Source organism: Schistocerca cancellata, chromosome 4 (genome assembly GCF_023864275.1).
Source record: "Schistocerca cancellata isolate TAMUIC-IGC-003103 chromosome 4, iqSchCanc2.1, whole genome shotgun sequence".
Classification (NCBI taxonomy): domain Eukaryota; kingdom Metazoa; phylum Arthropoda; class Insecta; order Orthoptera; family Acrididae; genus Schistocerca; species Schistocerca cancellata.
Genome location: NC_064629.1, coordinates 76665867 through 76687597, shown reverse-complemented (window position 1 = coordinate 76687597; position 21731 = coordinate 76665867). Strand labels below are relative to the sequence as shown.

At 40.8% G+C, this 21731-nt stretch overlaps 1 protein-coding gene across 3 annotated transcripts in view; it reads right to left on the bottom strand.

Moving 5' to 3' along the window:
* The window catches only part of LOC126184668 (muscle calcium channel subunit alpha-1-like), a 601154-nt gene that overhangs the window by 497681 nt on the left and 81742 nt on the right, over positions 1–21731 (bottom strand). For all 3 annotated transcript variants that reach the window (XM_049927151.1, XM_049927152.1, XM_049927153.1), the window contains exons 3-4: positions 19945–20084; positions 3978–4084 (exon numbers count right to left, since the gene is read on the bottom strand). In XM_049927151.1, coding sequence (XP_049783108.1) covers positions 3978–4084; positions 19945–20084 — 247 coding nt within the window. The remainder of the gene's footprint in view (positions 1–3977; positions 4085–19944; positions 20085–21731) is intronic.

Below are 21731 nucleotides of genomic sequence, written 5' to 3'. Positions count from 1 at the left end.
GTGAGCTCCTCACTGTATAAGAGACTTGGAACTACTTCCATCCCTTGGTGGAAGGACACCACTCCACAGCCTTCACTGACCACCGCCCACTTACGACAGAGTTTTGTTGAAAGGGAGGAACACAGATTTTCTGTAGGCAGTTCTGTACACAGGTAGTTCACAATTGACATATGGCACCTGACAGGCGTTGACAATATTATCGCCGACTGACTCAGCTGCTCCTGCACCCTCACTGCTCCCCCTAAATTACACCATCCGGGCCACCACCCAGGCAGCTGATCCTGAGATGCTAAGACTGCACAGCAACCCAAACACCAGGTTCAATCTCAAACCACACGCATTTCCTGGTATGGACCGACATGTCTGGTGTGACTTTCACACGATTTCCAACCACCCAAGTGACTCCGTGGAGCGTATCCACCCCTACCTTCTCCCAAGCTTCCATGAAGTGACATTTGAACCTCTTGACGGCCTGTCCCAAACTGGCGTGTGTGCATCCACAGTCCTTATGCAAGAGTGTTTTGACTGGCATGGTGTCCAGCAGGGCTGTAACAGCTGGGCCCATGCCTTCTTCCCATGTCAGTGCTTCAAAGCAGGCCTTCGTGTGCATTCCACAGGACCCAAAAAAGCTGCTATTACCTGTCAATTCAAAACATGGTCTGCCACCCTGCTGCTAGCACACATGTCATGCTCTGGCTGGAAACCAGCTACCCATCATTCCACGCAATGGGAGAAAACTTTTTCTGTACATCTCCACAGTGCTGCCACCACACTATCCAACAGTTGATACATGCTCAACTTCTCCAGCCCTTGCGTACTGCCAATCATTGTAACTAAGCTGGCACCGATCAACAAAAACAATACCCATTCCAACATTGCCAATCTGGCAGGCAGTTCTTGGAACACAAGAGCAGAGCCCACCCTGCCATTCACTCCACTACCTGGCCCAGCAGAGCTGCTCATGAGGACCCATCCTTTGGTACCTCACCTAAATTGCGAGGTACCAACACCACTTGTTCAACACTGAGGCACCTGTCATCAGCCTCACAACACAGGCACATGCCTTCACCAAACACTGGCACACACCTGTCACTATGCTGAGACACCTCTGCCACTAAGCCGAGACACCTCTGCCAATGTGCCGAGACATGCTCTGTTGCATTGCCGACACATGACAGTGGTTGTTACGCCACCCACGTGGGGTACACTGTGCAATGTTCCCCAGCACCACCACACCACAGCATCCTCTACCATGTCCCGCCCTTGCACTGCAGTGCATCAGACTACAATTGTCAACAAGAGCGGATCGTCACTCCTGACACCAGCTGGCAGTGTGGCAGGGTGTTACCCACATGCTGAGCTTGCAACATGACACCCCAGAGGCCACCAACTCCACCATCATCAGTGGCCCTGACTCCATTGACACCATGCCACCATCCACGGCAGTCCTCTGATGAATGCTGGGAGTGGCTACTGCATTGTGCAACCTGCCCTCTCCTTCTTACAGGGGAAAGGGGAGGGGGGGGGGGGAGAAACTGTGTGGCAATGCACTACTACACATTTGTGCCCAACACCCATTTGCTCTAGCAGAAGATCTCACACTTATGATGTGTTGCCTGGCAAAAAAACCACATCAGGAAATATATGCATCCAAGGACAAGAGTTTTCTCTGCCATGTGCCATTTGCTGCAGTATGTGGGGTACTTCCCTAAAGCATGCTAGAGGGAGCATTCCAACTCCCAGCACTCTCCCCATGCCAAAGCTAAGCTGTTGACATGAGTACATCAATTTAGACACAAGTGCAGCAATTTAATGTTCTTCTGATGTTAAGTTTATGTTTAAGTTACCTCATTTTGAGAACTTAACAGCTTGTCATAGTGTTACCAGATAGGCACACAACTGATGAATGTGTTGATGGTGAGCTGGTTTTGTACATCTACGAAGCGAACAGCATTGTAGGCTCGCACAACACCAACGGAGAACTAGTACACAAAACTGATACCATACTTCAGAGAAACATTTGGCATTTGGCTCACAGTCTCATGTTCTGAGTACCGAGTATCCACTTTCCAGAGCCCATTAAATTACAGTGAGTGTGACAAGATCGGACCACTTTTTGCTATCTATATGCAAACCACTACAACCATTAAAAACTGAAATCCCAAACTGTATTAGATTAGCTTCACGTAAGGTACCTAAATTTCATTTCTTTGTGTATTGTATTTTGCTTCCATCACTGTGTTAGATTACATACACTTATGTTACATTCAAGTTCATTTATTTCAATTTGTCTATTTCCTTGATCACTGTGTTTTAACACAGGGCACACAATGCCACTTACTGTACTTGAAGTACATTAATGATTGTTTCTCTTGTTGTCTTAAACAAAACCTGTGTAAACTGATTCCTCACACATGTACAGTGGGCACCCCTCACGTGTATTCATAATGTCTTCATGAGTGGTGGGATTACTAGACTGACTCGATTGAGAGCTTTTGTTAATTTTTCTGGTAACTTTCCTTTGTAAATGCATTCGGGAATTAACTGTACCTGTTACCATTCCAATATATGAACTGTTTGCTAATCAGAATTCTTTTCGCACTTTGTTCCCATGCTTTACCCATTCATTTTACCCTCCACACCTAGCAAACCCATGGTATCAACTTCTTGTGTTCAGTGAGAAACACAATTCCTGCAGTGACATGAGGCATTGCCACTGTTATCAGGGTGAAACGATGTGCTTACGCACTGCTACATGGATGTGTGTACTTGAACTGTGCATGAGTGTACTAAAATGTATACTAAGGTCTCTTGTAGATACTATTCATGTATCTTATTGTTGATTATGAGAGAATATGTAATTGTTTTACTGTAGTTTCAATTTATTTTATTTAACTCTTAAAACTCTTACTATTTTAGACAATGCTGAAATATCCTAATTTTATTTCTTAAGACTGTGCCCTTGAAAGCAAAAACTGCTATGTCAAAAAAATAAAACAAATGTTTTATATTAGGCAGCATAATGGAATAAAAGTAGTTTAATATTGCTGTGTTGTTAAAAGTAAGACATGGCAAATTTTCATTTCCTAAAAAAAGTGAAAAAACAGAAAAAAATGTTTCAGGTAGTTGTTTATAACTGTAACACTGTTAAATATCAACACTTTGTTAAGATATATTTCCTGAAATGAAAATACCAATATTTTTGCCGAAGAAGTCCAAAAGACACTGCAAATGTTCCAAAATAGTCATTTTTACTGAAGAACAAATAACTTACACTGAATTTAAGCTTAATTATTACCTTCATGAACTATACTATATTTTAACCAGTTGGAAATATTTATGAACTCAGCTTAAAGTATGTCAGTTGAAAGTGAACTTTTGAATATGTAAGTACAAATGAGTAACCGCAACATAGGCGTACAAATAGAAAGAAATTCAGGCATCACAGTACACTAAAATGGAAAAGAAATCATGGATCTGATTTGTACACATTTAGAATAAACATGTGAGAGGTGGCTGGCTATATTTTCTCCGTAACGCTCAGGACACAACTAGAGTTTCACAATTCCCGTAATACCATGGAGTCTAGTTACAACAAAAAATGTCTCAAGAATTTTCTGTTATAAGAAATACACAATAATTATTTGAAGGTAGTGGTTAGACTACAAATATTTATTTTAGACAAAATAGTGTTGTAAAACATGACTAATTTTATAATTAGAAGTTGAAAATTTGCACTCTAAGCAAAATGTTCATATTAGCTAAGATCCACAGACCTTCACATGCATCCCAACACCCATGTGCCTGAACTTACTTAAATAGTTCTGTTATATGAAAGGACCTATAAGTTAATAGTGGTTTTGGCATACAACATAATAAAAATCTTTCTTAGTCATAATGAAACCACGTCACATATGCATCATCTCACTGTCTTATTTCTACTTCAGAGACACTTACTCCTGTCATTTCTTACTCACTTGGTACTCCTGATACTAAACGCAGTGGTCGTAGAACACGGAATGCACGCAATGCTTTCACATCAAACCCTTCCTTCATTAAGTTTGACAATGCAGTGCTTATTAAACTGCAAAATAAAAAAGCATATCTAAAATTATTTCATATACCAATAATAGTCAAATAACTGAATAAAAGTCAAGAGTTAATGTAATACTATAAGTCAGACAACATTTGTATTGCTCAGATTGAAATTACAATGTTTCATTTCCTCTTGCAAGTGTTTTACTAACATTAAAAATTATTACAAATATTTTAAAATACAGCATGAATGAACTAAGATGGGAAAAAATAAAAAGGTGATAATATGTGGTTTCACAAGTAGAACAAAAAACTGTCATTCTATGAAAATTATATCTCATTTTTATACTGTAAATTGTTCATATTTGTTGACAGAAGGAAGGACAAAAGAAAAGTTTAACATCTTTTTAACATTAAAGTCATTCAAGATGAAGCAGTAACTCAGTTTGAGAAAAAAGCTGGAGGAAGGAAAAGTTCATGACCTGCAGAAGAAATCATTAACTACATGTACATGATCTACACAATCTGATTTTCTGTTAACTGATTTCCCAATTTTGCTTGACTTCTGTTTGGTCCTGTGTATAATGCAATATCGATTGTAAATGTAGTTCAAACTGCCAGATTAGTTTTTGGTTCCATGTAAACATCTGAAACATGACTGGATTGTCAGGTAGTTACTTGCTTTTAAGAATTTTTGATAATGTGTATGGACTGCTTTTGAGTGGAGTGAAGGGAAGTAAATACTGTGCTGACCTGGAAGCTATTAATTTCCTATATCTAGTGTAACACACTTTTATCTCTTTGAAATGGAAAGACATACAGCTATGCTGATATGTTTACTGAACTAGAATAACAGAACTACTTGTCAACCATGTCATATCTTGCATAGCAGGCTAATTTTTAAATTGCTCTATGCACTCTTAGTTTTACATGCAAAGGCTCTGGTATAAAATATTTGGTAATTCTACACAGAGGGCTAAAAATATGTCTTCACTCATTACAAAGTGTTCTAATCATTTTAAGCCTCCTAATAATTTGTGTGTAGTAACATGTGACCACTTATTGCTTTGTAGTAAAATAACAAAACCTACAACAAGAGGTTGCTAAGAATCATAATGGAATCATACATTGCATTTAATAAAAACATTTCAAAGATACTGATAACCTCATTTCACTGTGCTGTTGAAATTTAAACAGCTGATTTAAGCTCACAATCTGAATAAAACAACTGATACTTAGGAAACACATTTGATTGAACTATCACAATCAGTTCTGATTTACATACAAACAGCACAGCTAAAATCAGTTTTTTTTAATTTAGTTTTCATCTTCTGTGAATTGTACCATATGAAAATATGGTGAAACTGGCAATTCTCAGAGGTGATTAAGGGTCCACATGAAACTCCACTCTTTCAGAATGCAAGTCCAAAATTAACCAAAATTCATTACTTTAACAGAACTGGGCAGTATCATTTGATACATTTATATTAATTTAACCCTTATTGTGAAAAAGAATCAATTTACATCAAATCCAATGATGTGACAGAGAAATACCAGTCAAAGTTATCACTGGTGATGTACTTTCTATCATGATTAGATGAGGTTACTTCTGCAGAAAAAAAAGAGGTGAGTAACAGGAGAATGCCTACACAAACCAAATGATTGTGCAGCAATACAAATTATAGTAGAACAACAGAGAGACAATTGATAAAAAATTTTCGGTAGTTATTTCATAATTCTGACATTTAAATGTACATTCAATTATTGCTTCTTAGTTTTCTAACAGTAAGATATGTTTTCAAAATAACACACACAATTATAAACAGTTCCTCATAGGAACACAAACCATATAGATTTTATTTGACTGAATTTCAGCAGCAGGTGCTCGGGAGTTCACTAAACCACTTGTCTGTCTCATAAATTAAATATTTAGGGCAAAAAAAATTTGGAAACCTACAAATACCAACAACATGAAATTAATTTTCAGTAATGATTGGAAGACTGAAAAAATGATCATTCCCATTTGCAAAGTATTGTTCTACTGTTTCAAAATGTGTAATAAAAGAGCACCTGATACAATTTCTTGTCCAATGTAACTCAACAATTTGGTCACTGAATATAGATGTGACAGAAGGACAAAGTCTTTCATTATAATATTGCAAGTGAGTCAACTGATTGAATTTTTAGACTAATTAAATGTATTATACTGAGGGACTAAAAATAACACTCTGCCAGGCTGGATAATGAACCCAGACCTTGACCTTTTATGGCCACTGCTTCTAACAAGGTATGCAGAAGAGATTCTGTGAAATGGTTGGTTGGTTGGTTGGTTGGTTTGTTTAAAAGAGGGGGGGGAAGGGACCAAACTATGAGCTCATCAGTCCCTTGTTCCTAATAAAACAATACCATAAGTGTGAGAATAAAACAGATGAGGCATTTAACACAAAGCAGAAAGAAAGGAAAGACCACAAGAACGAAGGAAAGGCAGCGAACACTAAAAGGAATGAAAGAAAACAAGAAAACAACAGCAATATACAAGAAACAGTTAGAAGAGAGTAAAACAAGGAAGCAGATTACAGTGGCTGGCCAACTACGAAAATAAAAAGGAAAAGCCAGCCACCCTGCAACACATGCTGATATGTTTACTGAATTAGAAAAACAGAACTACTTGTCAACAATGTCATATCTTGCATATCAGGCTAATTTTTGAATTGCTCTATGCACTCTTAGTTTTACAGGCAAAGGCTCTGGTAGAAAATATTTGGTAATTCTACACAGAGGGCTAAAAATGTGTCTTCACTCATTACAAAGTGTTCTAATCATTTTAAGCCTCCTAATAATTTGTGTGTAGTAACATCTGACCACTTATTGCTTTGTAGTAAAACAACAAAACCTACACCACATCCTCCTCCTCCTCCTCCTCCTCCTCCTCCTCCTCCTCCTCCTCCTGCTGCTCCATATCAAGAGTTTGCTAAGAATCATAATGGAATCATACCTCCACCCTGAAAGCACTAGGGTGGAGGACACAGAGGGACAAAGGACATGCACTAAAACTTAGATCAAATGATAAAACCCACCCAAATGAATATAATGTAAAACTAAATCAGCCAATGAGGCGTCGTCAGGTAAAATGAGCGGCAATGAGTCCGGCAACCCATGATTTCGTCACTGGGCAGTCAAAGTGGGACAGTGCAGCAGGATATGGGCCACCGTCAATCTGGCGCCACACCGACACTGAGGCGGGTCTTCGCGGCGCAAGAAGTAACCGTGGGTCGCCAAAGCGTGGCCAATGTGGAGCCAGCAGAGGACAACTGATACCCCGTGAGAGGCCCGCATGGAAGAGTTCCACACATTCGTGGTTTCCTTAATGACACACAGTTTGTTGTGCGTACTGTTACACCACTCTGTCTCCCAAAGCCGAAAAACCCTGTGGCATAAGTCAGAATGCAGGTCAGGTTCAGAGATGCCCATCCCCAGAAGTGGTTTCCGCTTAGCCAGTGTGTCGGCAAGTTTGTCGGCTCGGATGCCGACGAGTCCTGGGGTCCACACAAACACCACAGAATGGCAGGACCAGTCCAGGGCATAGATGGACTCCCGGATGGATGCTACCAAAGGATGGCAAGGGTAGCACTGGTCGATAGCTCGTCAGCTGTTCAAGGAGTCAAACAGAAGAAATGATTACTCGGGGCACGAACGGATATACTGAAGTGCGCGAGACGTGGCCACCAGCTCTGCAGAGCCATGGAACACTTCAAGAATCCAGAGGAACAGACAGCGGAGAGCTGCCGGGTTAACGGAGTCCTTAGGGCCACGTGAAGGACCCAGGCGAAGCTTTGGCCTGCAGCTACACCAGGGAGGTGTACACGAATGGGCCTCGAGGAGAGGTGGTGAAGAGAAGGACTCCAGTTCAGACAGAAGTGATTGAACGTGGACTACAATCATTAGCCCTGACCTGGGCCACCTATATGGGAGGTGAACCAATGTGGTTGGGAAAAGAAGATGGTAATTAGGATGTTCAACAGAGCTATCAATGTGTGCAACTTAACTGGCGAGCAGTTGTGCACATCTGATCTTCAATGGAGGGACTCCAGCCTCCACCAGTACACTTTTCACTGGACTTGTCCTAAAAGCTCGGTCATAAGTCGAACTCTGCAGTGGTGCAATGGGTAGAGCAAATGCAATGCTGAGGGCACCACTGAACCATAAATCACACTCCCATAGTCAAGGTGGGATTGAACAAGGGCTCTCTAGAGCTGTAACAGAGAGGAGCGATCTGCACCCCAGTCGGTGTTGCTCAGGAAGCGGAAGGCACTGACCTGCTGCCAAAACTTCCATCCAAGTCAAACAAGCATCGAAAACCAGACCTAAGAATCGATATGTCTCTACTACAGTGAGTGGATCATCATTAAGGTGAAGTGCTGGTTCCGGATGAACATTACGATGCCGACAGAAATGCACGACACACGTCTTCATGGCAGAAAACTGGAAGCCATGGGTTAGAGCCCATGACTGCACCTTGTGGATGGCTCCCTGTAGGTGACGCTCAGCAACACCAGTACTGGTGGAGCAGTACAAAATGCAGAAGTCGTCTGCATACAGAGCAGGTGAGACAGAGGGCCTGACAGCTGCTGCTAGACAGCCAATGGCCACTAAAAATAGAGAGACCCTCAATACAGAGCCCTGTGGGACTCCACTCTCCTGGATATGGATGGAACTATGGGAGGCACCAAGTTGGACACTTAAAGTATGGAGTGACAGGAAGTCTTGGATAAAAATCAGGAGCAGGCCCTGGAGACCCCACTCCCACAATGTGGCAAGGATATGATGTCGCCAGGTCATGTCATATGCTTTAGATAAGTCAAAAAAGATGGCAACCAGGTGTTGGCATCTGGAAAAGGCTGTTCGGATGGCAGACTCGAGGTACATGAGGTTATAAGTGGTAGAGCGACCCTGGCGGAAGCCGCCCTGACGTGGAGTCAGTAGGCCACGTGACTCCAGGACCCAACCCAACCAACGACACACCATACATTCCAGCAGCCTACAAAGAACGTCAGTGAGGCTGATGGGCCGATAGCTATCCACATAAAGTGGGTTTTTACCGGGTTTGAGGACTGGAATGATAGTGCTCTCCCGCCATTGGAATGGAAAGACACCATCACACCAGATCCTGTTGAAGATAATGAGGATATGTCACTTGTAGTCAGATGAGAGATGTTTAATCATCTGGCTGCGGATCTGATCAGGCCCAGGAGCTGAGTTGGGACAATGTGCAAGGGCACTGAGGAGCTCCCACTCTGTAAACGGGCATTATAGGATTCACTGTGGTGTGTAGTGAATGAGAGGACTTTCCCTTCCTGCCACCGTTTGAGAGTGCGAAAGGCTGGGGGGGGGGGGGGGGGGGGGGTAATTCTCTGACACAGAGGCTCGAGTAAAGTGCTCGGGAATTGCGTTTGTGTTGGTAGATAACACGCCATTTATGGTTACGCCGGGAACACCTGTTGGGGTCTGGTACCCGGAAAGACGTTTGATCTTTGCCCAGACTTGTGAAAGTGACGTATCCTAAAGAGCAAGGGATTGAGCTTTCGGCAGCAGAAACAATTGTTGTAGTCACCTGCTCAACCATCACATCGATGTTACCATGTGTGCGAGATTCAACGGTGACAGTAGAGGTGAAAGTTTCCCTGTCCACCTTGTTTAAAGCCCATCTGGACAGGCGTCTGTGGGCTTGATGCTGGGGCAGTGACAGGAAGATGGGAAGTGGTCACTTCCACACAGGTCGTCATGTGCTCTCCAGTGGGAGAAGTTCTGGGCTGCAGATTGATAAATCAATGGCCGAGTAACTACCTCAAGCCACACTGAAATATGTGGCGGCCCCAGTATTTAAAAGGCAGTGGTCGAACTGAAACAGCAAAGTTTCGACATCTCTGCCTCGGCCAGTAGGCACGGTGCCAACCCCACAAGGTGTTGTGGGTGTTAAAATCTCCCAAATGTAGGAAAGGTTTAGGGAGTTAATCAATCAGTGCAGCTAATACATTCAGGGGTACTGCACCATCTGGAGGAAGAAATACATTGGAGACAGTTATTTCCTGCGTCGTCCTTATTCTGACAGCCACAGCTTCTAGAGGGGTTTGAAGGGGCACAGTGTCACTACAGACTGAGTTTAGGACGTAAATGCAAACCCCACCTGACACTCGATTATAGTCGCTATGGTTCCTGTAATATCCCTTATAGCTGCAGAGGGCAGGGGTCTGCATTGCCAGGAACCATGTTTCCTGGAGGGCAATGCAGATGGCAGGTGTAAAGCTTAACAGTTGCCGTAGCTCAGCCAGGCAGTGTAAAAAATCGCCGCAATTCCACTGCAGGATGAAGTCATCGTGAGACTACAAAGGCATGGAACATTCGATGAGGCAGTTTACGCCTCAGAGTCACCTGCTGCCACTGACTTATTGCCTAAGCAGTTTATATCTATTGTGTCTGAAGGTCTGGTGAGATCTAGGTCCTCAGCAGATGCCAGAATCTCCACCCCATCCTCAGACGCAGAGTTTGTAGGTAGTGGTGGTGTGGGTGCCACCTCAATTTCCTTGGCCTTAGGGGTCTTCGTTCTGGATTTCTCTCGCTGCTCCTTGGGTTTCCCTGGCTAGGAGGACTTCACTGGCTCAGTCTCCGGGACTGAGGTTGAGTGTGAAGCCCTATGACCAGCTGCTTTTGAGCTCTTCAGCCACTGTTGGGTGTCATCTTTCCCACTAGCAGAAACCTGGGAAGGGAGTGACCCTTCCTAGAGAGAGACGCTGAAGAAGACTTACGCTTCTCTGGCTTAGAAGTGGGGATGGACGTCCCCGATGGTTGGGGGGTGTTGTTCCCAAAGTAGGTGGTGCAGGAGCAACAGGGAGGGAAGTGCCCCCTACCAACAAGGGGGCAAAAGTAGTCTTCCGGCTCTGAGAGGTGACTGGGGTTGGCAGAGGTGATGGTGCCAGAACTGTTGTCGCAGTGGCATAAGACCATATCATAGGTACAGGATGAAGGCGTTCAAATTTTCTCTTAGCCTCAGTGTAGGTCAGTCAGTCCAGAGTCTTGTACTCCATGATTTTCCTTTCTTTCTGGAGAATCCTGCAGTCTGGCAAGCAAGGCGAATGGTGCTCTTTGCAGTTGACACAGATGGGAGGTGGGGCACATGGAGTCTGGGGATGTGATGGGCATCCACGATCTCGACATGTGACACTGGAAGTACAGCGGGAAGACATATGACAGAACTTGAAGCACTTAAAGCACCGCATCAGGGGAAGGATATAGGGCTTTACATCACAGCAGCAGACCATCACCTTGACCTTCTCGGGCACTGTATCACCCTTGAAGGCCAAGATTAGAGCACCGGTGGCAACCTGATTATCCCTTGGACCCCAATGGACACGCGGGATGAAATGTACACCACGCCGCTCTAAACTGGCACGCAGTTAATCGTCAGACTGAAAAAGAAGGTCCCTATGAAATATGATACCCAGGACCATATTTAAGCTCTTATGGGGTGTGATGATTACAGAAACATCCTCCAGCTTGTCACAAGGGAGTAACATCCGTAACAGGGCAGAGGATGCTGTTTTGATCGTGACCAAACCAGATCTCATTTTGGACAATCTCTCCACCTCCCTAAACTTGTCCTCTAAATGTTCAACAAAAAACTGAGGCTTCATTGTCATGAAAGATTCCCCATCAGCTCTCAAACATATAAGGTACCGGGGTGAATAAGATCCGCTGCCATCCTTAGCCTGACGTTCCTCCCATGGTGCAGCCAGAGAGGGGAACAATTTTGGGACATACTTCTGTGCACTGAATTGAGCTCATGAACGCTTAGAGACTGCTGGTGCTTCACCACCAGCAAGAGATAATGGACCATGCTTCATCGCGTGTCAATTGCCATGATGCCACACACTCCAACCAGGGGCCCTCCTCATGGGCGCCACCCAGCCGCAGCAAAGGCCACCTGGCAAGATGGCCATTGCCAGGAGTCCCGATGCCCAAGGAGGATGGGCATCTACCCCTTGGCATACGTGGGGAGTTAACGGTGCAGGCATCAGCAGAGGGATTCATGTGTGGTCCGGGGGCTACAACCAATAGGGTACATGGCAGCCCCACCACAACGGACTGGCTACCATATCAGGTGCAAAGAAGTCCATGGTCATGGTCAATGCAGATAGTGACACTGCATAGTGCATGATGGAAAACACACCCAGGAAGGTGCCCCCACCCAAGAGATGGAGAATGGGCATGACTGCAATGCAACAATGAGAAAGTGGGCTAAAGATCTCAATGCACGATGGACATGATGCACCTTGTAAGGCGCCCTTCCCCAATTGGCTCGCTCTTTGGGAAAATTTTGAAAAATGGAGGTCAAACCCTGCAGGGGACCACCACATAAAGGCCAAAATGTGAGAGACTCCTTTTAGTTGCCTCTTATGACAGGCAGGAATACCTCGAACCTATTCTAACCCCCACACCCACAGGGGGGATTCTGTGAAATGTAGAAGAGAATGTGAGAGATACTGAAAGACTGGAGGCCTTGAGTGAGCCGAAGGTATGCACAAATGATTGAGACAAAGAATCGTGATACTTGAGAAATGGAAATTCTGAGTTAGAGTCACGATGAAACGCTCAGTAAACTTGTCACAGAACTGTATTATATTGTATACTCCATTGAAGAATGTAAGATTCATGCTAAAAATAGCACTTAAGTTGTGACTAAACCATTTACTAAGGTAATCTAGTCAACAATACAGCAATAGTTTATTAATTGAAGACAGCAATTGTAAATTAATCTGGCCTTGGTGAGAGGAGGGAAACACATTAAGGTAATGTACACTGCTGTTCAGGAAGTTGAGATTTCTCCATCTTGTGAGTGCCTACCTACAAAAATGTACCATAGACATGAAGATACACATCAGCTCCTTCCATATTAATTCACTACAAAACTGAAATGAAAAATAAACATATAACAGAATTGAGAAGCAAAACTGATGACCTCATGTCTCAGCACTACTGGAGCAAGAAAATATAGTTAACATTTATCGCTTACAAAAGTTCTTGAGAACACCCAGATGATTGCATCAACAACAAGTCTTGCCAACAGCCACATCATGGGTAATGTGCTCACTGGACAAAATATTAGTCACTCCTATTACAGATTACACACATCACTTTGGAGTACTGTAGATGGTGAAAAACCGGTCCCAGGGGATCATGTCATCCTCCACCTTTGATGTAAGTCATACCATTTCAGTTGTTTGTGTATGCCCGCCAGCTGTATGGAATGAGCACATTAGGAGACATCAATGTGGAGTTGTAAATTAACAGCAGAAATGAGCTATTATGCTTGGCTATAGCCACGACCACACAGTGCACGAAACTGTCCAATTTATTAGTGCATCAATGAGGATTGTCTAACATGTCTATAAGGAATGGTGGGTTATTAGCAGCCATGTAACACGGTGTAAGAACAGTAGTAATAAAAATATGATAACTAACAGGGGTTGGCTGCAAGTGTAGTGCTTCATCAGTGACTATTGGTTTCAATACAAACAAGAATAGTTGCCACTCAGGTACCTTCGAAAAGGCTATTCCTTGCTTCAGCACAGAAGGCTGCATACACACACACCCTGAATGAGACAGACAACATGGCAACTAAGCAGTAGTTGACTGGAATGTTAACCAGAATGTTTATTTCAAAATTCTTGGCAAACAAGAGTTGTTCTTTGATCTGCATCTTCACAATTAGTGTCATATTAACTCTCCCATGTTCCAAGGGGATGATAGCCATACACTTAAGTACCCTATTGCACCTTGACTGTACCACTAAATCACCTAAATTCCACATAAAATGTCTAGGGCTATGGTATTTGGAACAAAAAGTGAAACATAACAGTCAACATCCCTGCAAGTTGGGAGCTCTGTGGGACATAGTGTACCTGAAGAAACTTGTGGACACTCTTCTTGCTAAATTGAGGCTATAATCGAGGCCAGAGGTGGAGTGCAATATCCCCACTGGGGATGACCAGCTTTGTCTGATCAACTCAGATACTCTTGTCAACTATCCTGAAAATGTCACCTATGCATGCATGCTTCTGGTGTATGTTCCATTAACATGCCACCAAAGCACTTAGTGGCACTGCACAGAAGACTTTGCTAGACAAAAGCACACCAAACGAAAGCAAATTTTGCTTGACAAAGAAATCATTTGCATTCCATGACAGTGGGAAATATCACACCATCTTACAGCTCTGAGTTACAATATCACACAGATACACTCACACTGCAGTTGTATTGACCTCAACTTCATCTGACAATTCTTTGATGATTCATGATTGTCACAATTTTTCTTGAAATATGTATTTGAAGTAGGCAAGCCTATTTTTGTGATTATTCCAAAGCAGAAAAGTACTCCTCTTGAAGAGTAGCAAAATACCCATCAGAGACTAATTACTAATCTCACTAAATCCATACATGCAGGTACGAAGCAGTACTGGTCATTTAAGTGACCATATAACAAGGTTGGGGACAGAATTTATGATTTCCTTATCTTTTTCCAGGCTATTACACCTACATGAAAATTACTGTTTTCAGCCTTGAATCATATAGACAAGATTACAGAGAATTAAAACGTTACTTATTTATTTCTTTAGTAGTACTTCGTGGTGGTGGTGAAATTATTATTGTTCGTGTAAAATAAACACTTTTTCCTACAATTTAGGCACAATTTTTTGTGTCTCTGCGTGTGTGGGTGAGAGGGGGTTGGTGGGAGGGAGGGGATGTTGCTCCCACAATGTAGTCCCTTGAAAATTTAAATCATTATACAAAGTTGGGAAATTTGAGCAACAATAAGAAACAGGTTGTAATTTGATCTGTGGAATGATGTTCAGAATTACAACAACTGGGTACATCATCATACTCTGAACACAGCTCTCATTCTGTACTACATCTTTGATGTGTGGTTCTTTGGTTGAATTCTCAGTCAGTCGTAAGATTTTTCTGTCACTTATAATTTCTTCCACCTGATATACGTGCAAATGTTGCACTGTGCATTGGTGTGCAAAATGTAAGAATGAAGTATTTTTCACATGATGTGTCCCTGCTTAGTAACACAGCATCAAAGAAGGCAGTGAAAGAAATACACAATCAGATGAATAGAAATTATACTTTTATTCCACGATAATAATTACAGTAAAATCACTGCAATTCATGATTGTCTTGTGGACATTACAAAAGACAGGACATGGTTCTTAATTGGGTGTGTGATTACCATGGACGCAGTGCAGTCTCTGCAACATGTTTCCATGCTGACCAAAAGGTTGGTAATGACTTCTTATGGTAGGGTGATCCATTCCTCCACCAGCAAGGTAGATAACTGCCAGATCATTGCTGGTGCTTTTCAACATGTAGCAATTTTTCTGTCTTACTCTACATAATCAGAATACAGTTTATGTAATCTCATACTAGCGGTAATGTAGATACTGGCAGAATGAAACTGGCACTTTAAGAGCATGCACTGCCATTCATGATGACCAAAACCCTATCGAGAACGATGTACCACCTTTTGTAAGGTCCAGGGAACAATCAGGTATCGGTGCAATTTCAGTGTAATTATTGTCTTTGAATAAAAATGCCATTGCTGTTCATCTCATAGCATGTTTCTTTCAGTAACCTTCTGCACTACAGTGTAGCAGTTATTTCTATGTATGGTCCAAGTTTCATCAATTTACATTATTGGGCAGTGACACATCATATGAAACTTACTTTTGTCCCTAAGTTTTGCACACCACATACCACTGTGTGTGTGTGTGTGTGTGTGTGTGTGTGTGTGTGTGTGTGTGTGTGTGTGTGTGTTTTTTTTAAAATGTTGACATGGTTGTAGCCCTGAATTATTATAATAAATATTTGATCTGACCAGACAGCTTGAAATTTACATGCAGAATAATATCAGCAATAAATAAATACTGTGTATATGAGCTAATGTGCTAAAAGCTATATATACTCAAATAGGACCCTTGTACATTTATAATAAGTCTTTATTGATCATGTGTGCCAATTTTTTTATATACATACAGAAGTGAAACAACAGTAGGGAACTGATTACGAGTTCACTAACAATAGGCTGCAAGTGAAACTGTTCTTTATCCAAGGACAGATTTTAACGGTAACTTTATAAATTATTTGAAAGTATTAGTTTTATTTGAACACCAGTGCAAACAATTAAAGACTAAACTCTGTCTACATGCCCTGGTAGTCTCAGTACCAACTGACCACTGTGTCATCCTTCGTCAATTCTGTAACTGGATTCAACATGAGCGGGACGAGGTCAGCACACCACTCTCCCAGCCAACGTTAGGTACCCTGACCTGGAGCCTATACTACTTGGTCAAGAAGCTCCACAATTAGCATGATGAGGCTGAATGAACCTCATTCCAGTCCTTCTACTGAGGAAAAATCCCTGGCAGAACTGGGAAAAGAACCCGGGTCCTCCACACACACCAGTCAGCTGTGCTGACCACTCAACAGTGGAGGCAGACAATTCAAACAATGGCAAATGAGAAATATTTTGTTTCATTAAGCTGTATAATATAGTTTCTTCCTTAGTGCTAAATGTATTTTTGTGCAGAGTTACTCACATGATTCTGGGCGTTAAGTTTATACATTGTACCATAAATTGTCAAGATCAATTAACAGCTGTGAACTCAGAGGATAAACATTATTTAATACACTTCAGCTAGTTGTACAAGATTCTCCTGAACATGCAATTAAACAACCAATATATTACTGGTTAGATGCCCTGTATTAAATTAAATTATATGAAGGAATAGATGAATTGTAATATAATGTAATTTCATTTTATCTATTTATTATTATTATTGGATTAAATGAAGCTACAAAATGCAAACAGTTGTGGGACTAACGTTTTCTGTCATTGGAGTGCTCTCATTGTTTGTCTTCAATGCATGCAGTATGGTCATCATTGAAGTAAATAAATAAGAAAGAAGTTTACGCATGCTCTGGATAACCTTGATAGTGACACTGTGCTTTGGAATTGACATTAAACCATAGGTTCAAGTATAATGAGTCATTTCAAATGGAGGAGGGAAACAAGTGAATACTATGTCCAGTAGGACATTGAGTAGTAAAGCGCTATGCTACATCAATTAGCTAACATGTCACTAGGTGACATCAAATGTAGTACTGAAAATCCCTTGACACTCAAAAACTAAGTAAAAGAATATCTTATTAGGCATTCCTTCCACAATTTATCAGAATATCTGGTCTCAGTTATGTAACTTACATAAATAATATTTCTTACTAATAAATACACATTACATATTAGAAAGGAGTTTGTATATATAACGTGTGTTGTACTCAAGTAGTGCCTGCTGTTTTCATAATCGTAACACAACATATACAATAGCAAATTCAACATGGGGCAGGCCTTGTTATCAGATTTGGCAATGTTAGTTGCAGAGGGTGGCCGGATGCCCTTCTTGCCGCCACTCCGAACCCCCTGGGATGTAAGTAATGTACCCCAGCTGTCTGCGTCTGGTGTAAGCCATGAAATAGTGTGAACATCTGCAAATGTCTGTGAATTGTGTAACTGAGGCAGAACATTGGGACCAGCCCAGTATTCACCTGGCGAGATGAGGAAAACTGCCTAAAAACCACATCTAGGCTGGCCGGCATACCGGCCCTCGTCGTTAATCTGCCAGGTGGATTTGATCCGGGGCTGGTGCGCCTACCAGAGTCCAGGAAGCAGCGCATTAGCGCTCTAGGCTACCCCGATGGGTCTAATTTTGTAAGACTGTAAACATGTTAAATTAGCTTTTCTTCAATAATCTGTTTCTCAATCACTTCTATTTTCTGATTTATGTGATTAATGAGGTGTTTGATAGTAGTTGTTCATGTGGTGCATTTACTATGGTTCTTTCTGAGGAACGAGACTATTTATTATTCCTGCAGCATTCATTTGAAAAGAATTTCTTTGAATGTGTGTGATACATGAGTAACAGGACATGGGAAGAAAGGAAAAAGTATTAGGGGGCAAGAATGGGAAGGGGATAAAGGGAGAGGCTGACGTGTTTCAATGATTTATTGCTTTCAGTTTTTATTTCACAGGCAAACACTGTTAAATGAGCTGCAATTATTTAGTCCTCACTTTGACATTCCCAGCAGACAAGAAGCAGCAGCTGTGAATTTAGTTGATTCAGATATACTTTTTATAATCATACCTGATGTGTCCTGCTGTTAATTTTAGTCATGAGTATGAAGTAAGTTTAGAACTATCATTACAGATCAAGCTGAAATATCATTTTAAAATTTCAGTGTCTTCTCTTAATTTCTCTTTCTTATTGGAATTGCCCAGTGAGGCCATGCACTTTCCACAACTTTATTGATACATCAAACTCTTCATTTTCTGCAATATGCTATACATTAGTACATTCATTATTAACACTCTTCCCATGCCAGCAGTTTATAAAATCAGTAACCAAAATGTATTAGTTGATGAGACAATGCAAACTGATTAGAAATTAACTAACAGAACAAGGGGTGATATGCATGTAAGACAGAACAACAAGTCAAGCACAGTAGGACAACAAAATAAATGTTATATTTCCTGTAAATTCCATAAGCTTTTACCATCAAAAGGCTCTTGAAATTTTTTTTCAATTCCTTATGAACATGCACAATAATGACAGATATGAACACTGATGATACTGATTACTAGTGATGGACAGTGCACACAACAAAACTGCATTACACAAATATAAAAATATAAACAGATATTCTACCATGATTTTCCTGTGATAAACCACTGAAATAAACACTAAAATAGCATCCGTGCCATAATCTGTCATGCATTACAGAGGGTTCATTGAGGCTCTTGAAATGTGAATTTCATTGCTTTAATTTAACACATTGTGGATGGCACCTGCTTAGGACTCAGGTAGTGAAAGTTACTCAAGTGGACGGCACCCAAATCTTTTGGGCAGAGCAGACATAGTCAGTGACATTTTGCCAAAATGATTCTGCCTACCAAAAAAAATCTGTCTCAAACATGTGTCTGCAAAGTGTATTCTAATGTCGGTAAGAGCCAGAAGGTAAAAATGTGCCAGAAAGAAATGTTTTGGTGGCATCATAATTGCAATGTAGATTTTTGTATGCCTGTCTATTCACGACATACTATACCCAGAAAAATTATTTACAAAAATGATCTGTAGATCTTTCTTTTTCAGAAGAAAAACATGATTTAGTAAAACATGTTGTATATCTGGTAATTTTAGCATTTCATAGTAAGATTTTTAAGAATAGATAAACCAGGTTTCATCTTTTCAAATGAAACATCATACAAATTTATTGTATTCACAGTTACAAAGTCCACCTCTGTAGCTGAGTGGCCAGTGCAGCTAACTGCCATGCCAAGGTTTGATTCTCATTACTGCCAGGGATTTTTGCTTTGTTGGAGGACTGGTATAGGGAGCACTCAGCCTTGTGAGGCTAACAAAGGAGCTATTCAACTGATTGGTAGCGTTTACAAGGTCAACAAAACTCATGCTCCATACTGCATCCAATAACATGATTGGTAGAGGATGACACAATGGTTGGTCAGGCCTGACTGGACTGTATAGAGTCAGAATGCAAAACTTATCTTACCTTTACCTTACAGTCAAGAAGTTGTAATTTTCGAAAAATGTGTTAAAAACAGCACCCATCCATTAGAATGAGGCCAGACTTCAATGTGTTAAAAATTGTTTTATAGCTAGTGCTAATTAGAGATAATTCTCCTACAAAACATGCTGTTGGTATAAACACCTTGTCAAATGTGTACCAAAAAGTCACAAAATGAACATTTTTAAAATTAATTTTCTTAATATTACAACTCACCCTATAACAACAATAGTAAAATCTAATAAATTCCAGCCATTCCGCAAGTATGCTCCAGGGTGTGCCACTAAACCATACGCTACAACCTTCATCACACATTCAACTGTAAATATACCTAAAAAGACATTTTCAATTTTTTCCTGAAATGGAAAAACATACAGTATTAAAAACAATAATGATAACACATATTAACAGAAATGTAGGTAACTTAACATGGAAATACTGTGTTAAGAAAAGTAAATTAGAATTGTGATATTTCCACTACATTACTATTTCAGGTTAGTAGGTCATGATTACCACTGTATAATATCTGAGTACTAGGGAATTACAGTGTCCATCCATGACAGACAAGTTGGAGTAACTGACAAAACATAAGAAATGATACAATATTACAGTGTCAATAGTTACTACATACATAAGAAGGGGAAGAAGTCTATTTCATAAAGAGGTGTTGAGAAAATTTCAGTGCTATGGCTAACTGCGAACAAATGCAATCACTGAATTCTTTTATAAAATGAAAAGGCTCAACTTCAGAGTATCATACTTTCACAACATCTTGAACTTTGTGCAACAGATATGGGTTGCTATGCTGAATGCAATACACACTAAATTTTGAAGTTGGAATAGAGCTAATGAGTTAAATATAGTGTTAAAATTCAAGAATCAGTACCTCCTCTTTTGTTTTCATGAACTGGTGATTCCAATCTATGCATTTTGTTATATTTCCATATGTGCCTGTCTGGTATTTACTATTTGGATAGTTGTTATTGGTAACTCCTTAAATTATTTATCTTTTGTGTTACGTATTTCTGTTAGTATTATAGCTAAATTTCTATAACAAAGGTGACTGTTGGAATTATTCCAAGCATTAGATATTATTGAAGTTTGGATTCTATTGCAGTACTCTGTTTTTAAGTAGAAATCTATGTTTTTCTTCAAAAATACACGTAAAATTAAATTACAACATGCATAAATTTGTAACACATATAAACATTAATAGCACCATTTTAAACACTTGCTAATAACAGTCATCCAGCTTGGCATACAATCTTATTTCATTCAAACATCATACTTATGAGTGTTTGTCACCTATGTCAGTCATACATACTGAACAGAACATATGTCAACATCTCTGAACCCACTGAAAATTGGAGACAAATTTCTGCTAAAACTGTTTATATCATGAATTTAAAGTGTAGTATATTTGTAGGTAACGAGTAAATCAGCAAAACATATACACTCCACTTATTTTGTCAACAGAGAATTTTCAGAATTATGATAAACCAGTGTCAACTGATAACTTCATGGTGCATTTGGTACAGATTTCTGGGAAAAACGTGACATGATTCACCTGGTAATTTGGTACACTGATGCCATTATCACTCCAGTGGGGCTATAAAATAGCCATAGCTTAAATCACCCACATAAGTGCTGCACATTGTTACTTATATCCACTTAGGAAGAGACTGATGGATACACAAATGCCAGTGAGCCATTTATACATCAAGCCTCCACCAGTGACTTTGGGAGACACCATCAAGATTTGGCTAAATTACTAAAGGGAATTGACAGTCGCCCAATACAAAGGGTAGTGTGATATTGTGCGCATCACTACAATCTATTTTCACTTGTACAGTACAGCCCAGCACTAGTTCAAGAACAACGAAGACGACAGGTTCAAAAGCTGTGTCAATGTCCTGTACACCTTGACAAGAACCAGCAGTAACTTCACTTCCTAGGAGAACAAAATGAAGCATGGACTCTAGTCCAGGCAATGGACTAGAGTC